Consider the following 13,462-nt stretch of genomic DNA (forward strand, 5'->3'; position numbering starts at 1 on the left):
TTTATAGCATTTTCCTATTTATTGAAAATTCTTATTTTTCTGGACTGACTTTATCACACTGATTATTTTAGTTATTAGCGGAAAATTAAAAAAAAAGAAGTAAAATACTCCCCCGAGAATAGAGATTGGAAGAAAACAATGACAAGTGAGAAAGAAATATAAAGAGAGCTAGAACGATGAATTGCAGAGAGAGAGAGAGAGAGAGAGAGAGAAGTGAAACCTGACTCGTGAAACAGCAGGAGAGAAGGGAGAGGAAAAGAAAATAGAAAAGCTTACTCTTTTTCTCTTCTTTCGCCTTCCTCCCTTTCTCATCTCTCTGTAATTTCATCAGTTTATCTGTAGGCGTAACCTTCATTCTCTCTCTCTCGATAATAAAAAAAGGTAGTAAATTTGTCCTTCTCTCTCTAAGGATTTTCACACTCACATTCATTCCTTGCTTCCTCCTTTATATCACGAGATCCCCATCCTTCTCGTTTTTTTCTTCTCCTTTTCTTCTTGATGTCTTCCTCAAAGTTTCTGGCTCTATGTTTCTCTGTCTTTGCATATGCTAGAAGGCCTCGCTGTGGTTTCATTTGAAGGCATTGCCCAGACATAACAAGACTAGGGGAATAGAAATAGGACAGAGAGCTCGAAGACGAAGACATTGTTGGGGAAAGAAGAGTTGAGCCCTGTGTTGTTTGGTTAGTGTGAAAATGTCGCATTCTGGGAAGCCCGATTCTGAGCTAGGGTTAGCCGCTCTCCGCGATCGATTTCGCGACTCCCTGAGCTGCGAGGCGAACAAGCCGGACTTTCGCGAGCTCGATCTAGGGTCGCCGGTTTCGCCATTGCGGACCCGTCAGAGTGGACCTGCTGCCAGTGGACTCACCACTACTACCAGTAGCAGTTCCAGTTCATCTGGATCGGTTTCTGGGCGAAATGGGTACAACCCGGCCTCGAAAAGATCCGATACTGGTGCGAACAACCACTCCGGTGAGCTTTCTGGTTCCAGCGAGAGCAGCCCTACTGCCGCTGAGAGCCTTCGATCTGGGGGGAATGCCAGAAACTTCAAACCGGGCCACGCAAGATCCGATGCCGGAACCACCCCACCTTTAATCTATTCGGGTCAAAGCTCTTCCGTCACATCACCGGCGTTGAATGTTCTTCCTACCGGCAATATCTGTCCGTCTGGGAAGATTCTGAAGACGGGCATGGCGTCTAATCGGACCTCCAGGACGGACGTTTTGGGCTCCGGTACGGCCAATTATGGTCACGGAAGCATAATGCGGGGCGGTGGAACACCTAAACACACTGTCGGAGAGGCGGCAAGTATGGCAAACGCCAGGGCAACTGGTGGTGTCGGTTTCAAAGAACCGTTCAAGAAAGCGGCGGCAGGTTTGGATCCAGAAGAGATAAAGAGAGCGGGGAACGAGCAGTACAAGCGGGGTAACTTCACAGAGGCATTGAATCTTTACGATCGGGCAATTGGACTGTCCCCAGGTAATGCCGCCTACCGGAGCAACCGTGCGGCTGCATTGACAGCATTGGGTCGGTTGACTGAGGCGGTGAGGGAATGCGAGGAGGCTGTGAGATTGGATTCTAATTATGGAAGAGCGCACCAGCGTCTCGCTTCTCTTTTTCTCCGGTGAGTGAGCGTGAACGAACTCAACCCTTTTTATCCCGGTTTTCTTTCCTATTGCATTGACTTCCTGATAATGTGGGCTTTATACACCGTTTGCAATGTTATTATTGTTGTCTTGTGACCTCAGGTCAGGTCTGTTGGTTTTTCTTTTTTCTGTCGTTCGTTCTTTTCTGTTTTCGGTCTATAAAGTTCTGCTAAGATAAATTCTTGTGTCAAAGATGTTTCTTTTTCCTTCGAAAGTCAAGAAGCGTTTGGCTCTAACATTTCGTTGATTGTTTTGTTTAAGGGATAATGACGATGGTGAGGGAATTGGTAATTTAGGTTCATGGTTGTTATTATTTACTTATGTACGTTTGAAAGCTCTCAGATTTAACTGCATTGCAAAGATTTCTAGGATCCTAGTTATTTCAGATTCTGGAATTCACTGTGCTATCCATTGTTTTTATCCCTTCACGAACTGTTTGGTATGTTATTGTCATTTTAAATCTGCTTTTGCTTGTAGAGGAGGTGCTTAAGGCGTGGACTCGTGTTATCGCAGGTTAGGACAGGCTGAGAATGCGAGGAAGCACCTATTTAGTCATGGGCTGCAGCCGGATCCTTCTGAGTTGCAGAAGCTGCAATCGGTGGAGAAGCATATCAACAAATGTACTGATTTTCGAAGGATTGGTGATTGGAAAAGTGTCCTCCGGGAAGTTGATGCCGCTGTTGCTGCTGGAGCAGACTCTTCTCCTCAAGTAAAAACTTCTTTTGGTTCATATATGCGTTTAATGTTGTTATTGCATGAGAAGTTTAAAATGGCTAAACTGGTTCGAAATTGAATTTACAGCTCTTTATGTGTAGAGCAGAAGCCCTTTTAAAGCAACACCAAATTGATGATGCCGAATTGATTCTGTCAGCTATTCCAAAAGCAGGATCACATTCTAAATCGTCATCTCAGGCAAGGTTTTTTGGGATGCTTTCTGAAGCTTATTCTTTCTTTGTTAGAGCTCAGATTGAGATGGCTTTGGGAAGGTGAGTTCAGAAACTGTAAGTTTCATCAGAAATCTAGGGTGGCATATGGCTTCCGTTGAAGAGTGAGAATGGATGATGGATGTATTGCAGGTTTGAGAATGCAGTTACAGCTGCTGAGAAAGCTGGCCTGATTGATCCCCGGAACGTTGAAGTTGCTGTTTTGCTCAGCAATGTTAGGATGGTAGCTAGAGCTCGAGCTCGTGGTAATGATCTTTTCAAATCTGAAAGGTTCACTGAAGCGTGCTCTGCATATGAGGAAGGTTTAAGGCTGGACCCTTCAAATGCTGTTCTCTATTGCAATAGAGCTGCCTGCTGGTTTAAGCTTGGGCAATGGGAAAGATCAATTGAAGACTGCAATCAAGCTTTACACATCCAACCAAATTACACAAAAGCACTTCTTCGAAGGGCAGCCTCAAACAGCAAGGTAAATTAATTTGGTTCCTTATTCTTTGGGGTGTAAGGTGACAATAGTTATATGTATCTCATGCTTATCACTTGTGGAGTACAGCTAGAAAGGTGGGAAGAAGCAGTCAAAGATTATGAGGTCTTACGAAGAGAACTTCCAGATGACAATGAAGTTGCTGAAGCACATTTCCATGCGCATGTTGCATTGAAGAAATCTCGTGGGGAAGAAGTTCACAATTTGAAATTTGGTGGTGAAGTGGAAGGAGTGTCTGGTCTTGATCAGTTTAGGGCTGCAATTTCTTTACCAGGTAACAAATTTTCCCAGGAAATTTCTCTTATCAGTGACTTTCTTGTGGTCGGTTAATTTATTTTGTGTACACACGGATTGACTGTAAACTTAACTCTGCAGGTGTGTCTGTTGTTCATTTTGAAATTGAATCTGATTCGCAATGCAAACAGTTATCACCATTCGTGAACACACTTTGCAGTCGATATCCTTCTGTTAACTTTCTCAAGGTATCTACTGATTGATCTTCTCATTTACTTCACCCTGCTTATTTAAGAGGTGAAAGATGAAGCATTGCTGTTTTCTCATGCATGTAATTTGTTTTTCTTTGGGTTTGACTAAAGGTTGATATTCAAAAAAGCCCAGCTATTGCAGCCGCTGAGAATGTTAGGTTGGTTCCAACTTTCAAGATCTACAAAAATGGCAGCCGTGTGAAGGAAATTGTTTGCCCCAGCCGTGATATGTTGGAACACTCTGTGAGGCACTACAGCACTTAGAACTCATTATTTGTACTGCTTCCATGCCTGCCTAAAGCATTTTGTTTGTGCTGCCAAATTCCCCTGTTGAACTTCATCTCCGCAGTTCTTCCAGTCTTTTGATCCCATCCCAGAAATGATCACCCGGAATCTGTGACATAGTCGGAGCCACATGATAATAATCTTTTTTAGTGGCCAATGCTGCCACCAGCACCCAGAGAGAGTTTAGGTTCCTTTTGCGGTTTTTATTCATTCATTCATTCCTCAATACTTTCTCTGGCTCCATGTTCCTCCCTTCTCCCTTTTGTCTATTTCCTTTTTCTTCCCTCTCCTCTTCAGTTATGTAGGTCAGCTGTTCTTGTATCCCTAGTTTCATTCTGATCCAGAAAGGAGGAAGATTTTTATTTGTATGTACACTTGATTCAATTGGGAGTTTAATTACCTTTAAGATAGACAGACAGACAGGCGGAGATAAGCCAGAAGGGGGAGATGGACGGTCTCATCTGTTGGTAGTGCAGGATGTCTACATGTATATATGTGAAGATATATACCGAACACTGGAAGCCCTTGAAGGAGATTGGATGAGTGGTGGGTACCTACTGGGTTAGAGATAGGAGGATGATATATATGTTGTTATCATTGTTATTTCCCTTTTTCTACTAGCCATTTAATCAATAAAATTCCCAAAATTTTTTCCCTGGCTATTGACTCCTAGGTGCAATTTTATAATATTTTGCCTTTTCTATTCTCTGGGCAACATACACACTGATGGCAAGTCTTGAGGATATATTATAATTTGAACTCTAGGAGGTAGACCTGTTTTGACAAAGCCTATGATAAGCAAACATGCGCATAGCAAAAATTTCACTGAAAAATACATCTCATATCCACTCACACTGGGAATTGGCATAGTGTCCCAATCCTCGATTTTCTTAGAAACTTTCTCATTATTCCGGGAATGAGCAGAGGTAGGAAAAGCTTTCTCTCTTTTTATTTGTGTTATGTAGGACAGCAGACGCAAGGGGACTTCGTTGTTGTCTGTCTTTACGCAATGTAAGTAGGTTTGGTTTTTGTTATTGAGAGTGGTGGTTCTGGTGGTTGATACAATTCATAAATCTTATCTTTTAGCAGTCTGTCCTTTATAGGGGAGGGATAGGTGGATGGACCACTACTTCACAGTAATTGGGACAACTTTCTTATATGCATTTTTTTTTTCAATTTTTTTAATTGGCTTAAGATGATACATGTATAGAATAATACGATTGAGTGTGAGAGGTGAGTCTCTTTGTGGAAAGGGGCTTGAGTTCACATGTGGGCATTTAAGATGTTGCCTTCTTTCTTTCTATTAGGGTCACCCTCCCCCACACCTAACCAAATGAATCCAAAAGGTATTGGTCCTTGTTTGATGTGCGGCTGCTTTGTTCAATACTGGACATGTTATTTTAAGGCACTCACTTTGGTCCTATGCATATACGTGTCTATAGAGTTGTAACACTGCACGGCAATGGTTTTCTACTGTTGAAGCTGACCCCCCCAAGTGGTAGGGCCTTCACTGCCCTTTTTTTCTTTGGTTGACTCATGATTAGGACATCGAAGGAAACTCTTTAGAAAATACCTTGCCTTTACAGGCAGGCCTTCAGATTTTTATTTGGAAAAACATTATTCAGGGAGCTTCTAAATTTTGATGCTGAGAATTCAAAACCCCAGAGAGGATGGGAAGGTGTGAGGGAAGAGAAAATCACTGTTTGTATTCAAGTGATTGGTATAAAGGTTTGTGGGTGATGTGAGGGTTGAAATTGCGCGTTGGATGAATTGAGAAGAGATAAAATGTGAAATAGACTTCTGTGTCGGTACACCCGACCGTCAAAACAACCGGCATTCACGTTGGAGGTGGGCCCACGCTTGTGCTGTAAAGCAGCCTACAACCAAAACCCCAAAAAAAAAAAAAAACAAAAGGGCATTGATTCATGCCACTTCAGTAAGAGGGTCCGAAGTTGTAGCGTTTCAGAAATTCTCTAGAAAAATTATGTGAATGAATCCATGTTAATTTGGCAAAGAATTTATACTAAATTAAATAATTCCCTTTTTATAAATAAATATCCCGAGTACCCTCATATATCTCTTCTCTGAGACCCCTTTAATTTTTAATTTTATGAGTATATTTGCTCCAAACAAAGAGAGTATTACCATATATGTGTAAATTAAATTATTAAATTTGTTATAAAAATGTTGGAAGTGAAATGGTAGAATAAAGGGGGATGAAAAAGGTCAAATCAGGGGGCAATAAAGCGAGAATCCCGAGGGAAAGGAAAAGGAAGGCAGGAAGATGATGGATTGGAAGGATACAGTACCGACAGTACGGCTAGGTGATGGACGGACGAAAGCGTCAGAGTTACAAGAGTAGGCCTCAAACACCAAATGTAGCCGTTGTGGCTCACATTCACATTTATGATTTAACGGCTCCCAAACATTTACATTCTTCTCGTGTTTCATTGGGTCCTGTAATATATATATATATATATATATATATGTATATATGTATATATATATTTTTTTCCTATTGAAAAATTTTATTTAAAAAAATAAGCTAAATAGGTTGATGAATGAGTTGGCCCAAAAAAAAGGGGTTGATGAATGATGATGACTCAGGCACATACTTTTAAGATTTTTGTTATGTATTGTTTATATTTTTATTCAAAATTCAAAATAAGCTTAATAAAATTTTATTAACATGAAATAAAAATCTATTTAGAATTTTTAGTTAAAAAAAAAAAGAAATCTAAAAATTAAGCTACAAACATAACATATACAATCTATTTATCCCACTTTATTTAGGATGGCAATCACCCACCATATTATGTATAATGTAAAAAAAATTGTTTAGTTATTATCTTTTCTTTTGTTGTTGTTGACGTGTTTTTTAGTATAAGATTTTATTTTTGTTATAGTTATGGAAAAAAAAATCATTTTATTTATAAATTATAGATAAATAATGTGTATGACGTAGGCAGTCCTAATTGATTATATATATGTTGATCTATTTGATTAAAAAAAAAAGGAGGGCAGGGTGGTGGGAGTGGAACTGTGTTTGAAGCAGAGCTCCATTATTACTCAACTCATGATGTCAGTTTGTCGTAGCTACTTGGCTCTTTCCCTTCATGGTTCATAATATGACGTGTTGTCTGGTTCAGCAGTATATATACATATGTGCGTGCGTGCGTGCGTGTGTATATATTATGGGATGGTGCAGGTAGAAAATGACAAGGGCAAGGTCCTTTTGTACTGAGTACGAAACCTTGTCCTGCCTCTATAAACTGAGGGTCCTCCCAATTCAGAAAATTTTCACTCCCTTTAAAAGTCCATATTCTTACTTTAATGTTTTATTACGTTATACTACTATTAGCGTGTTCTGGAGTTTGCAAACTTGAACCTTACAAAATTAACACGAAGTTGCCGCCTGTGTTTAGAATTTTGGCGAGGAGGCTAAAAATATCAGAAGACAGGGAAGTGGAATGAATCGGTGATTTATGAAGCTTGTGAGTTAGATGGAGAGGCTCTTCCCAATACACAACTGAAAGAGGTCAATTAGAAGAAAGAGCAGTCCAGTGAGAGTTCAGAAGCTCTTGAATTCCCCACTTTCTAGTGTTTTCAATGCACGGAAGAGAATGTTCCGGAGAGTCAGTGGAAGAAAAGCAAATAAAACCAAGATAGTGCAATTACAATTCTTTATTCTCAGAAGTGCTGCTGCAACTAAAAAAGTGATCTACAGGAGGAAAACAAGAAATACTCATTCGTGCAGGCAGCACCAATCTGCATCATCATCTTGCAACCAAAATTATATATATATTCCTGCTTTTTCCTCTTGGGAAAGCTTCAAAGTAGGAAAACACACGAAAGAAAAAAAATGCTTAACCGGTGTTCTGCAAACCAGCAGCAATACCCTTCATGGTGAGAATGAGAGTGTCTTCCAAACCTGGGGCGTATTCACTTGTTGGATTTAGCTTTACAAGTTCATCCGCTGGTTTACTTATCTCCACGGACTCCTTCGACAGGTGGGGTCGCTGCACATTCACGCTGAAGCTCGGATCCCGAATGCGTTTCAATGTGTAAGCCTGGCAAACATTTAGGGTAGTAATGTACGAATCACGTAACCTTAGTCTTTGCTTCAAGTATGGATCTCCTTCAAGAAGATCCTTGTGCCCAGCCACCTATCAGTACGCCATAGAAAGTCAGTCAATCAGCTTGTGTTGTGAGCGTGAGTTAGACATTATCACAAAACAAAAACCTTTTTTGAGATGAAGAACATTCATTACCTGAAGAAGGAGTTTTTTAGTCTCGTCATACTTGGCTCTCAGTTGTTCTCCGAATGGCCACAATTCTGGGGAAACAAGGAGTTTATCATAGAGAGCAGCAATGCCTGGGTCTCCCTTGGCAAACACCATTTCCACTAAGTCAAGGGTGACCCTAAAGAAAGGCCATTGTGTGTACATCTCCCGCAGCATTTGCAGGTTCCTCACATCCTTCTCTATAACATGTTTGAATGCAGCCCCGAAGCCAAGCCACACTGGAAGATGAAACCTCGTCTGTGTCCATGCAAAGATCCAAGGTATTGCACGGAGTGTTTCAATTCCTCCGCTTGGCCTTCGCTTCGCTGGCCTGCTTCCAATGTTCATCCTGCCATATTCCAACTCTGGCGTAGCCTGTATTTTATAAGGATTTTCAATATCAGCTATTTAGTTTACTGAATAGAGACTTGGTAGTATGAAATCCTATAAGATGTTCAATGGATATTTATTTGAAACAACGTGAAAGAGAAGTGGTATGAGAACTGAGTTGAAATCTTACCAGGCGGAAGTACTCAACAAATCGGGGTTCTTTGAATACGACAGATCGATATTCTTCAGTGGCAATGACAGCCATCTCATCCATTAAGGCACGCCATTCTGGCCTTGGTGAAATTGGAGGATGCATTCCATGCTCTAAAGTAGCAGCAGTGAAACGTTGAAGTGTTCTAAAACACAAGTGCTGCTCTCCGAATGATTGCTCAATAACTTCACCCTGAACAGTCACACGAAGTGATCCATGAATTGTTTCAGGTGGTTGAGACAAAATAGCAAGGTGGGTGGGCCCACCTCCTCTCCCGACAGTCCCTCCACGACCATGAAACATAGTTAGCTTAACACCATATTTTTTGGCTACATTTATCAGTTCCTCCTGAGCCTTATATAGTTGCCATGCCGCTGAGAATCTCCCAGCATCTTTCCCAGAATCTGAATAACCAATCATGACCTCTTGCTTACCGTTGATCCGATTCTTGTACCAGTCTACTGAGAACAACCGGGCTAAAGCAGCCGGAGCAGCCTCCAAATCTGCAAGCTTCTCAAACAAGGGGACAACTCTTAATGGATGCTTGACATGGCATTCCCGTTGGAGAAGCTCGACAGCAAGAACATCGGACGGTGCTGTTGCCATTGAAATGATGTATGCTCCGAAGCTGTCTGATGGAAGCTCAGCTATGACATAAAATGTGTCCAAAACATCTCTGATTTCTTCAGTTGTTGGAAGATCAGGTCCAAACAATGGCCGCTTGCCACTCAACTCAGACAAAAGCCATTCCTGTCGCTTCTCTTCAGACCATTCGTTGTAGGAGCCGATTTCCAAATGTCTGGTAATAGCATCCATGACATCGGAATGACGTTCTGATTCTTGCCTGATGTCAAGCCTCACTAATGACAGTCCAAAAGTTGAGACCTGCCTCAAGAAATCAAGAAGGCTTCCATCGGCAATCGCCCGGTCACCACAAGCACAAAGTGATCGGTAACAGAGTTCAAGAGGTTCCAGGAACTGCACAAAATTAACTCACCTTAGTATCTGTTATATATAGATAATCACAAAGAAGATAAATTCATTTCATACAACTCTTATGAGTGAAGTATATCCTTTTCGGTCAAGACTTGACTACACTGTAGTAATGTAAGAAGCGGTCGGAATTCAACATAACCAACATATGAAAACTTAAGAAAAACAAATTTTTCTTTACGGTTAAACATGTGATATTATAATGTGAAGTTAAAGGTGCAAAATGGACATACATCCTCAACGTTGGTGAAAGTTGAATCCTCTGGAATATCAGAGTGACCATGAGCTAGCAAATGGCGAGAACGTTCACGGGTCTTATACAGCCTATCTCTCACTTCACCCAACACCACCCGGTATGGTTCACTTGGGGGGACTTTCTTCCAAAATTCTGCATCATAAAGAAAGTCACTTCAATTTACAGCATTTCCCTTCAATATCTAGCTTACAGCAATTTGTTCAAGACATCATAATTGAAGTTTTCGTTTTTAAAAAAGCACAACACCCATCTGCCAAATTTTTTCATGATTACCTATATAGTGCTTTGCAACTTCATCTTTTTTGGCAGATTGATGAATTTGGTCGGCACGGACTCGCAGTTCATCATTACAACGCCACATGGACAGCTACAGAAACACGAGAGTCGGCAAAATGATGAGAGATGACAAATTCCCAAAAATCATTGATGAATGATGAAGAACGTAATGTAGGCTATTAAGTACCTCAAACATGAGATCCTCTATCTGGGAATAATACAAATTTGCAGCCATCATTCTAGCCAATAAGCAAACGTCCCTGGTCACTTCAGGATTTACTCTTGGATTTCCTGCATCATATTTAACAGATATGATCATCACCTTGAGCTAACCTTCCATTTCTCCTTATGCAAACAAGTCATCTTTGTCAAATGTAAGAATTGTACCATCACGATCACCACCCATCCAGGAAGAGAATTGAATAACTGGAGCATTATGAGGAACACGCTCATTAATCCCTATATTCTTCAAAGCTGTGTCAACACGGCGCAGAAATTTCGGGACACCCTTCCAGATTGTTTCGTGGAAGTAGCTCATTCCTGCCCTCATTTCATCTTGTGGTGTTGGAGGAGTCCTCCTGATTTCATCAGTTCGGAAGGCAGCTTGAATCTGCATGAACACAAGTAACAAGATCTTCTTTAAAATAATATCATTGGCTTGACCTTTTCCTCTCTCCATGCATATCATTTAACATTCCGATTTGAACTTTGATTTTATTTGTCCCCCTAAAAGATCACAATTTTAAGAAGAGGGAAATATGAAATCACCAAATCCCGCCTCTACTTTTAATAGACAACATCTGGTAAACTGGAAACTTCTCATAAAAGTATAGGAAATAATAAATGCACTTTAAAAAGCCATGTAAAAATTGAAGATTATATGAATTTTCAGTATGCAAACAGCCGAATAGTATTTTTGCATTTGCAGGCGCAAATGTCACCCAGAGAAAGATATAGCAAAGATTGTGACGCTTCCGATCTACAATTGACAGGAGAGAAACAGAAAGGATTTCTGTGTCGTAAAAAACTAGTGTTCAACACTCACCTCCCTCTGTAGGGCCTCATCAAGCTCCTGCTTATCATCAGGAGTGATGTCTTTGGCATACAACTGAGCTAAACAATTTCGAATCCTGTAAAGAAGGGGCAAGATTAAACATTGGTTTTATCCATTAAGAAAAGGCCAGATTTTTTGAGAAAAGGTAAGATATCTGAAAATTATCATATATCAAATTCAAACCTTCCATGTTTCTGAAGCAAAGATCTACGAACTGATTGAGTAGGATGAGCAGTAAGAACCAGATCAACAGTCTGGTTTTTCAGAGCATCAAAAACTTCTTGAGGGGACTTCTTCATTCCCACCACAAGTTTCTTGAGAGTTTCCTCAATGTCTGATTCTGTAGTAGCATTGCTCTCATCGACAAAATCCCCTTTCTTCAGCTTGTTTCTTCGACGGTGAGCAATCTGAACCTCCTCGGCTAAATTGGCCAAGTTAAGCATATGGGAGAAGGATTTTGCAACAACAATAGAGTCCCCAGCATCCAAACTGGTTATTGCTTTTCCAAGCTCCTCAAGTTTTTGAGGGTCATGCTTTCCTTCATACTCAGCAGAAAGCTCATATACTTCTTGAACCTATGCAGGAACAACATCGTCTCAGATAACAAGTTCAAAATGTTCTACCAAGGATAAAACAATTTGCCAAAAGAAAACATAGCCACAGATCCTTCCTACTAAAACAGATTTGCATTTAAGGAAATATAATCAAATCTGGCGAATTCAATCCAAGCAATGTTATGGCAGACTTTCACCGATTGTTTGATCAGGCCACACAGGTCGAAGGTTTGACCATCCTTGATCTCCTGATCATTTCTTCTGTTCTATTTGTTACGAGACAGAACAAAGATATAACTAACTACTCGAGCTAACCACCTATACTCTTACTTCCTGATGTACTGAGAATTTATAATTGGTCTTGCTTTGTCCCCTCAAAGGATAAATCAATCACATAGTCAAAACAAAAAAGATAAAATGGACTAAAATTTTACTTGCATAGTCCGCATACGCAATGGACTTCTGTGGACTAAAATAACATGCTAAAACTTTTCAACGCCAAAAGACCAAACCAAGTACCCAGAATCATTGAGACAAGTAAAGTTGATGCTTTCGCTCAGAGCAAATCGATCATATCAAAAGTTTGATAACAAAAAGTGAGGTTTCTTTTTCCCCTTTGAAAAAGTGTGAGATTCAAACTAGGATCCTTCAGAACTCAGGTGCAAATGGTGACAAACAGGCAAGAACTCACCGTCTCCTTCAGATCCTCGCCATGTAAGTCCTGGAGGATATCAAGAAACCGATCCAGAAGAAGAGCATCATACTCAACCAGTTTGTCATCCTCACTGACTTTAGCAGGAACCAGTTGCCGAAGCTGGGCATCAATGGATGCCATCTTTTCCAAGTTTCGATTCGCCATGGCTCACTCTTAGTTCCCCACCTACGATCATCCAAAACCCAAAAACAAAAGTTAAAATTTAACCTAAAATCGTGAGCGAATCACTGGAAAGGCGGCAAATTCTCATCACAACCCGTTAACAATGAAACCGTTAACACCGAGAATTTATAGGTAAGACAAGACAGAAGCATAAGAATAGTGCTGCTAGCCACACTAAAACCCCACACAAACAAAAAGCAGACGACTTTTTCGGTTTTAGGATGATCCATGATTGAATCAATAGTCATTGGAGTCCAATAAAGTACCTGAATATGAATTAGCTAGATACAAGGAAGAAGGAGAAAAGGACGAGAGAGAGGAGGGGAGAGAGAGAGACGTAGCTGTGGGATCTAAAGCGGTGCAGAGGAGGTGTGTATTTATAAAGAAAGCAGGAACATGAAAAACAGATTATAGAAATTTTTCAACTTTGATGGTTCTCAAAGCAGAGTGAGTAATTTGCGTGAGACAGTGAATATATTTTCTGGATGCGTTTGTAACGAACCCTCGGGGCTGAGATTCGAATATGCTTCCCAATTCAAAGATTCCTCAGTTCAAAGTAGGTTTTGGTAGTTTATTTTTGTTCCTCCTTCTGCACCTGGCTCTATCTGTCAATTGTCAAATCCCAAAAGCCGAAAAAGTTGCCAATCAGTGTCCTGCTCCTGCACAAATAAAGTTTTCTTTTTCTTCTTCTTCTTCGTTTTACAATAATTCAATTTTTTTCTTTTTATCGTGTAAGTATTATTTTGATCTCAAATATAAGTCATAATCATAAGAGTGATATATATTAAAA

At 40.4% G+C, this 13,462-nt stretch overlaps 2 protein-coding genes across 2 annotated transcripts; one reads left to right on the plus strand and one right to left on the minus strand.

The window, feature by feature from the left end:
• Window positions 1-521: 521 nt before the first annotated feature.
• On the plus strand, window positions 522-4,500 carry LOC114722094 (TPR repeat-containing thioredoxin TTL1). Its single transcript, XM_028908027.1, has 7 exons — window positions 522-1,621; window positions 2,157-2,352; window positions 2,445-2,629; window positions 2,720-3,053; window positions 3,138-3,342; window positions 3,444-3,550; window positions 3,665-4,500. Exons 1-7 carry the CDS (start codon window positions 693-695, stop codon window positions 3,815-3,817), a joined length of 2,109 nt encoding a protein of 702 aa, XP_028763860.1. The 5' UTR covers window positions 522-692; the 3' UTR covers window positions 3,818-4,500.
• Window positions 4,501-7,304: 2,804 nt separating this feature from the next.
• Window positions 7,305-13,103, minus strand: LOC114722019 (phosphoenolpyruvate carboxylase, housekeeping isozyme). Its single transcript, XM_028907927.1, has 11 exons — window positions 12,939-13,103; window positions 12,487-12,675; window positions 11,425-11,816; window positions 11,233-11,317; window positions 10,575-10,797; window positions 10,375-10,478; window positions 10,185-10,278; window positions 9,889-10,043; window positions 8,642-9,640; window positions 8,110-8,496; window positions 7,305-8,004 (listed from the first exon to the last, which is right to left on the minus strand). Exons 2-11 carry the CDS (start codon window positions 12,652-12,654, stop codon window positions 7,705-7,707), a joined length of 2,907 nt encoding a protein of 968 aa, XP_028763760.1. The 5' UTR covers window positions 12,655-12,675; window positions 12,939-13,103; the 3' UTR covers window positions 7,305-7,704.
• Between the last annotated feature and the right edge of the window lie 359 nt (window positions 13,104-13,462).

This window comes from Neltuma alba, unplaced genomic scaffold, assembly GCF_004799145.2.
Source record: "Neltuma alba isolate B1F8T4 unplaced genomic scaffold, ASM479914v2 tig00012081_pilon, whole genome shotgun sequence".
In the NCBI taxonomy this organism is placed as follows: Eukaryota; Viridiplantae; Streptophyta; class Magnoliopsida; order Fabales; family Fabaceae; genus Neltuma; species Neltuma alba.

Bases quoted from the DNA above. Each gene is read 5' to 3' on its own strand.
- LOC114722094 (XM_028908027.1), top strand. From the start codon at position 693: ATGTCGCATTCTGGGAAGCCCGATTCTGAGCTAGGGTTAGCCGCTCTC. The intron at 2,353-2,444 runs GTAAAAACTTCT...TTGAATTTACAG, and splicing joins GAGCAGACTCTTCTCCTCAA to CTCTTTATGTGTAGAGCAGA. The intron at 2,630-2,719 runs GTGAGTTCAGAA...GATGTATTGCAG, and splicing joins ATTGAGATGGCTTTGGGAAG to GTTTGAGAATGCAGTTACAG.
- LOC114722019 (XM_028907927.1), bottom strand. From the start codon at position 12,654: ATGGCGAATCGAAACTTGGAAAAGATGGCATCCATTGATGCCCAGCTT. The intron at 9,641-9,888 runs GTATGTCCATTT...AATTTTGTGCAG, and splicing joins CTTTCACCAACGTTGAGGAT to TTCCTGGAACCTCTTGAACT. The intron at 8,005-8,109 runs GTAATGAATGTT...GCGTACTGATAG, and splicing joins CTAAAAAACTCCTTCTTCAG to GTGGCTGGGCACAAGGATCT.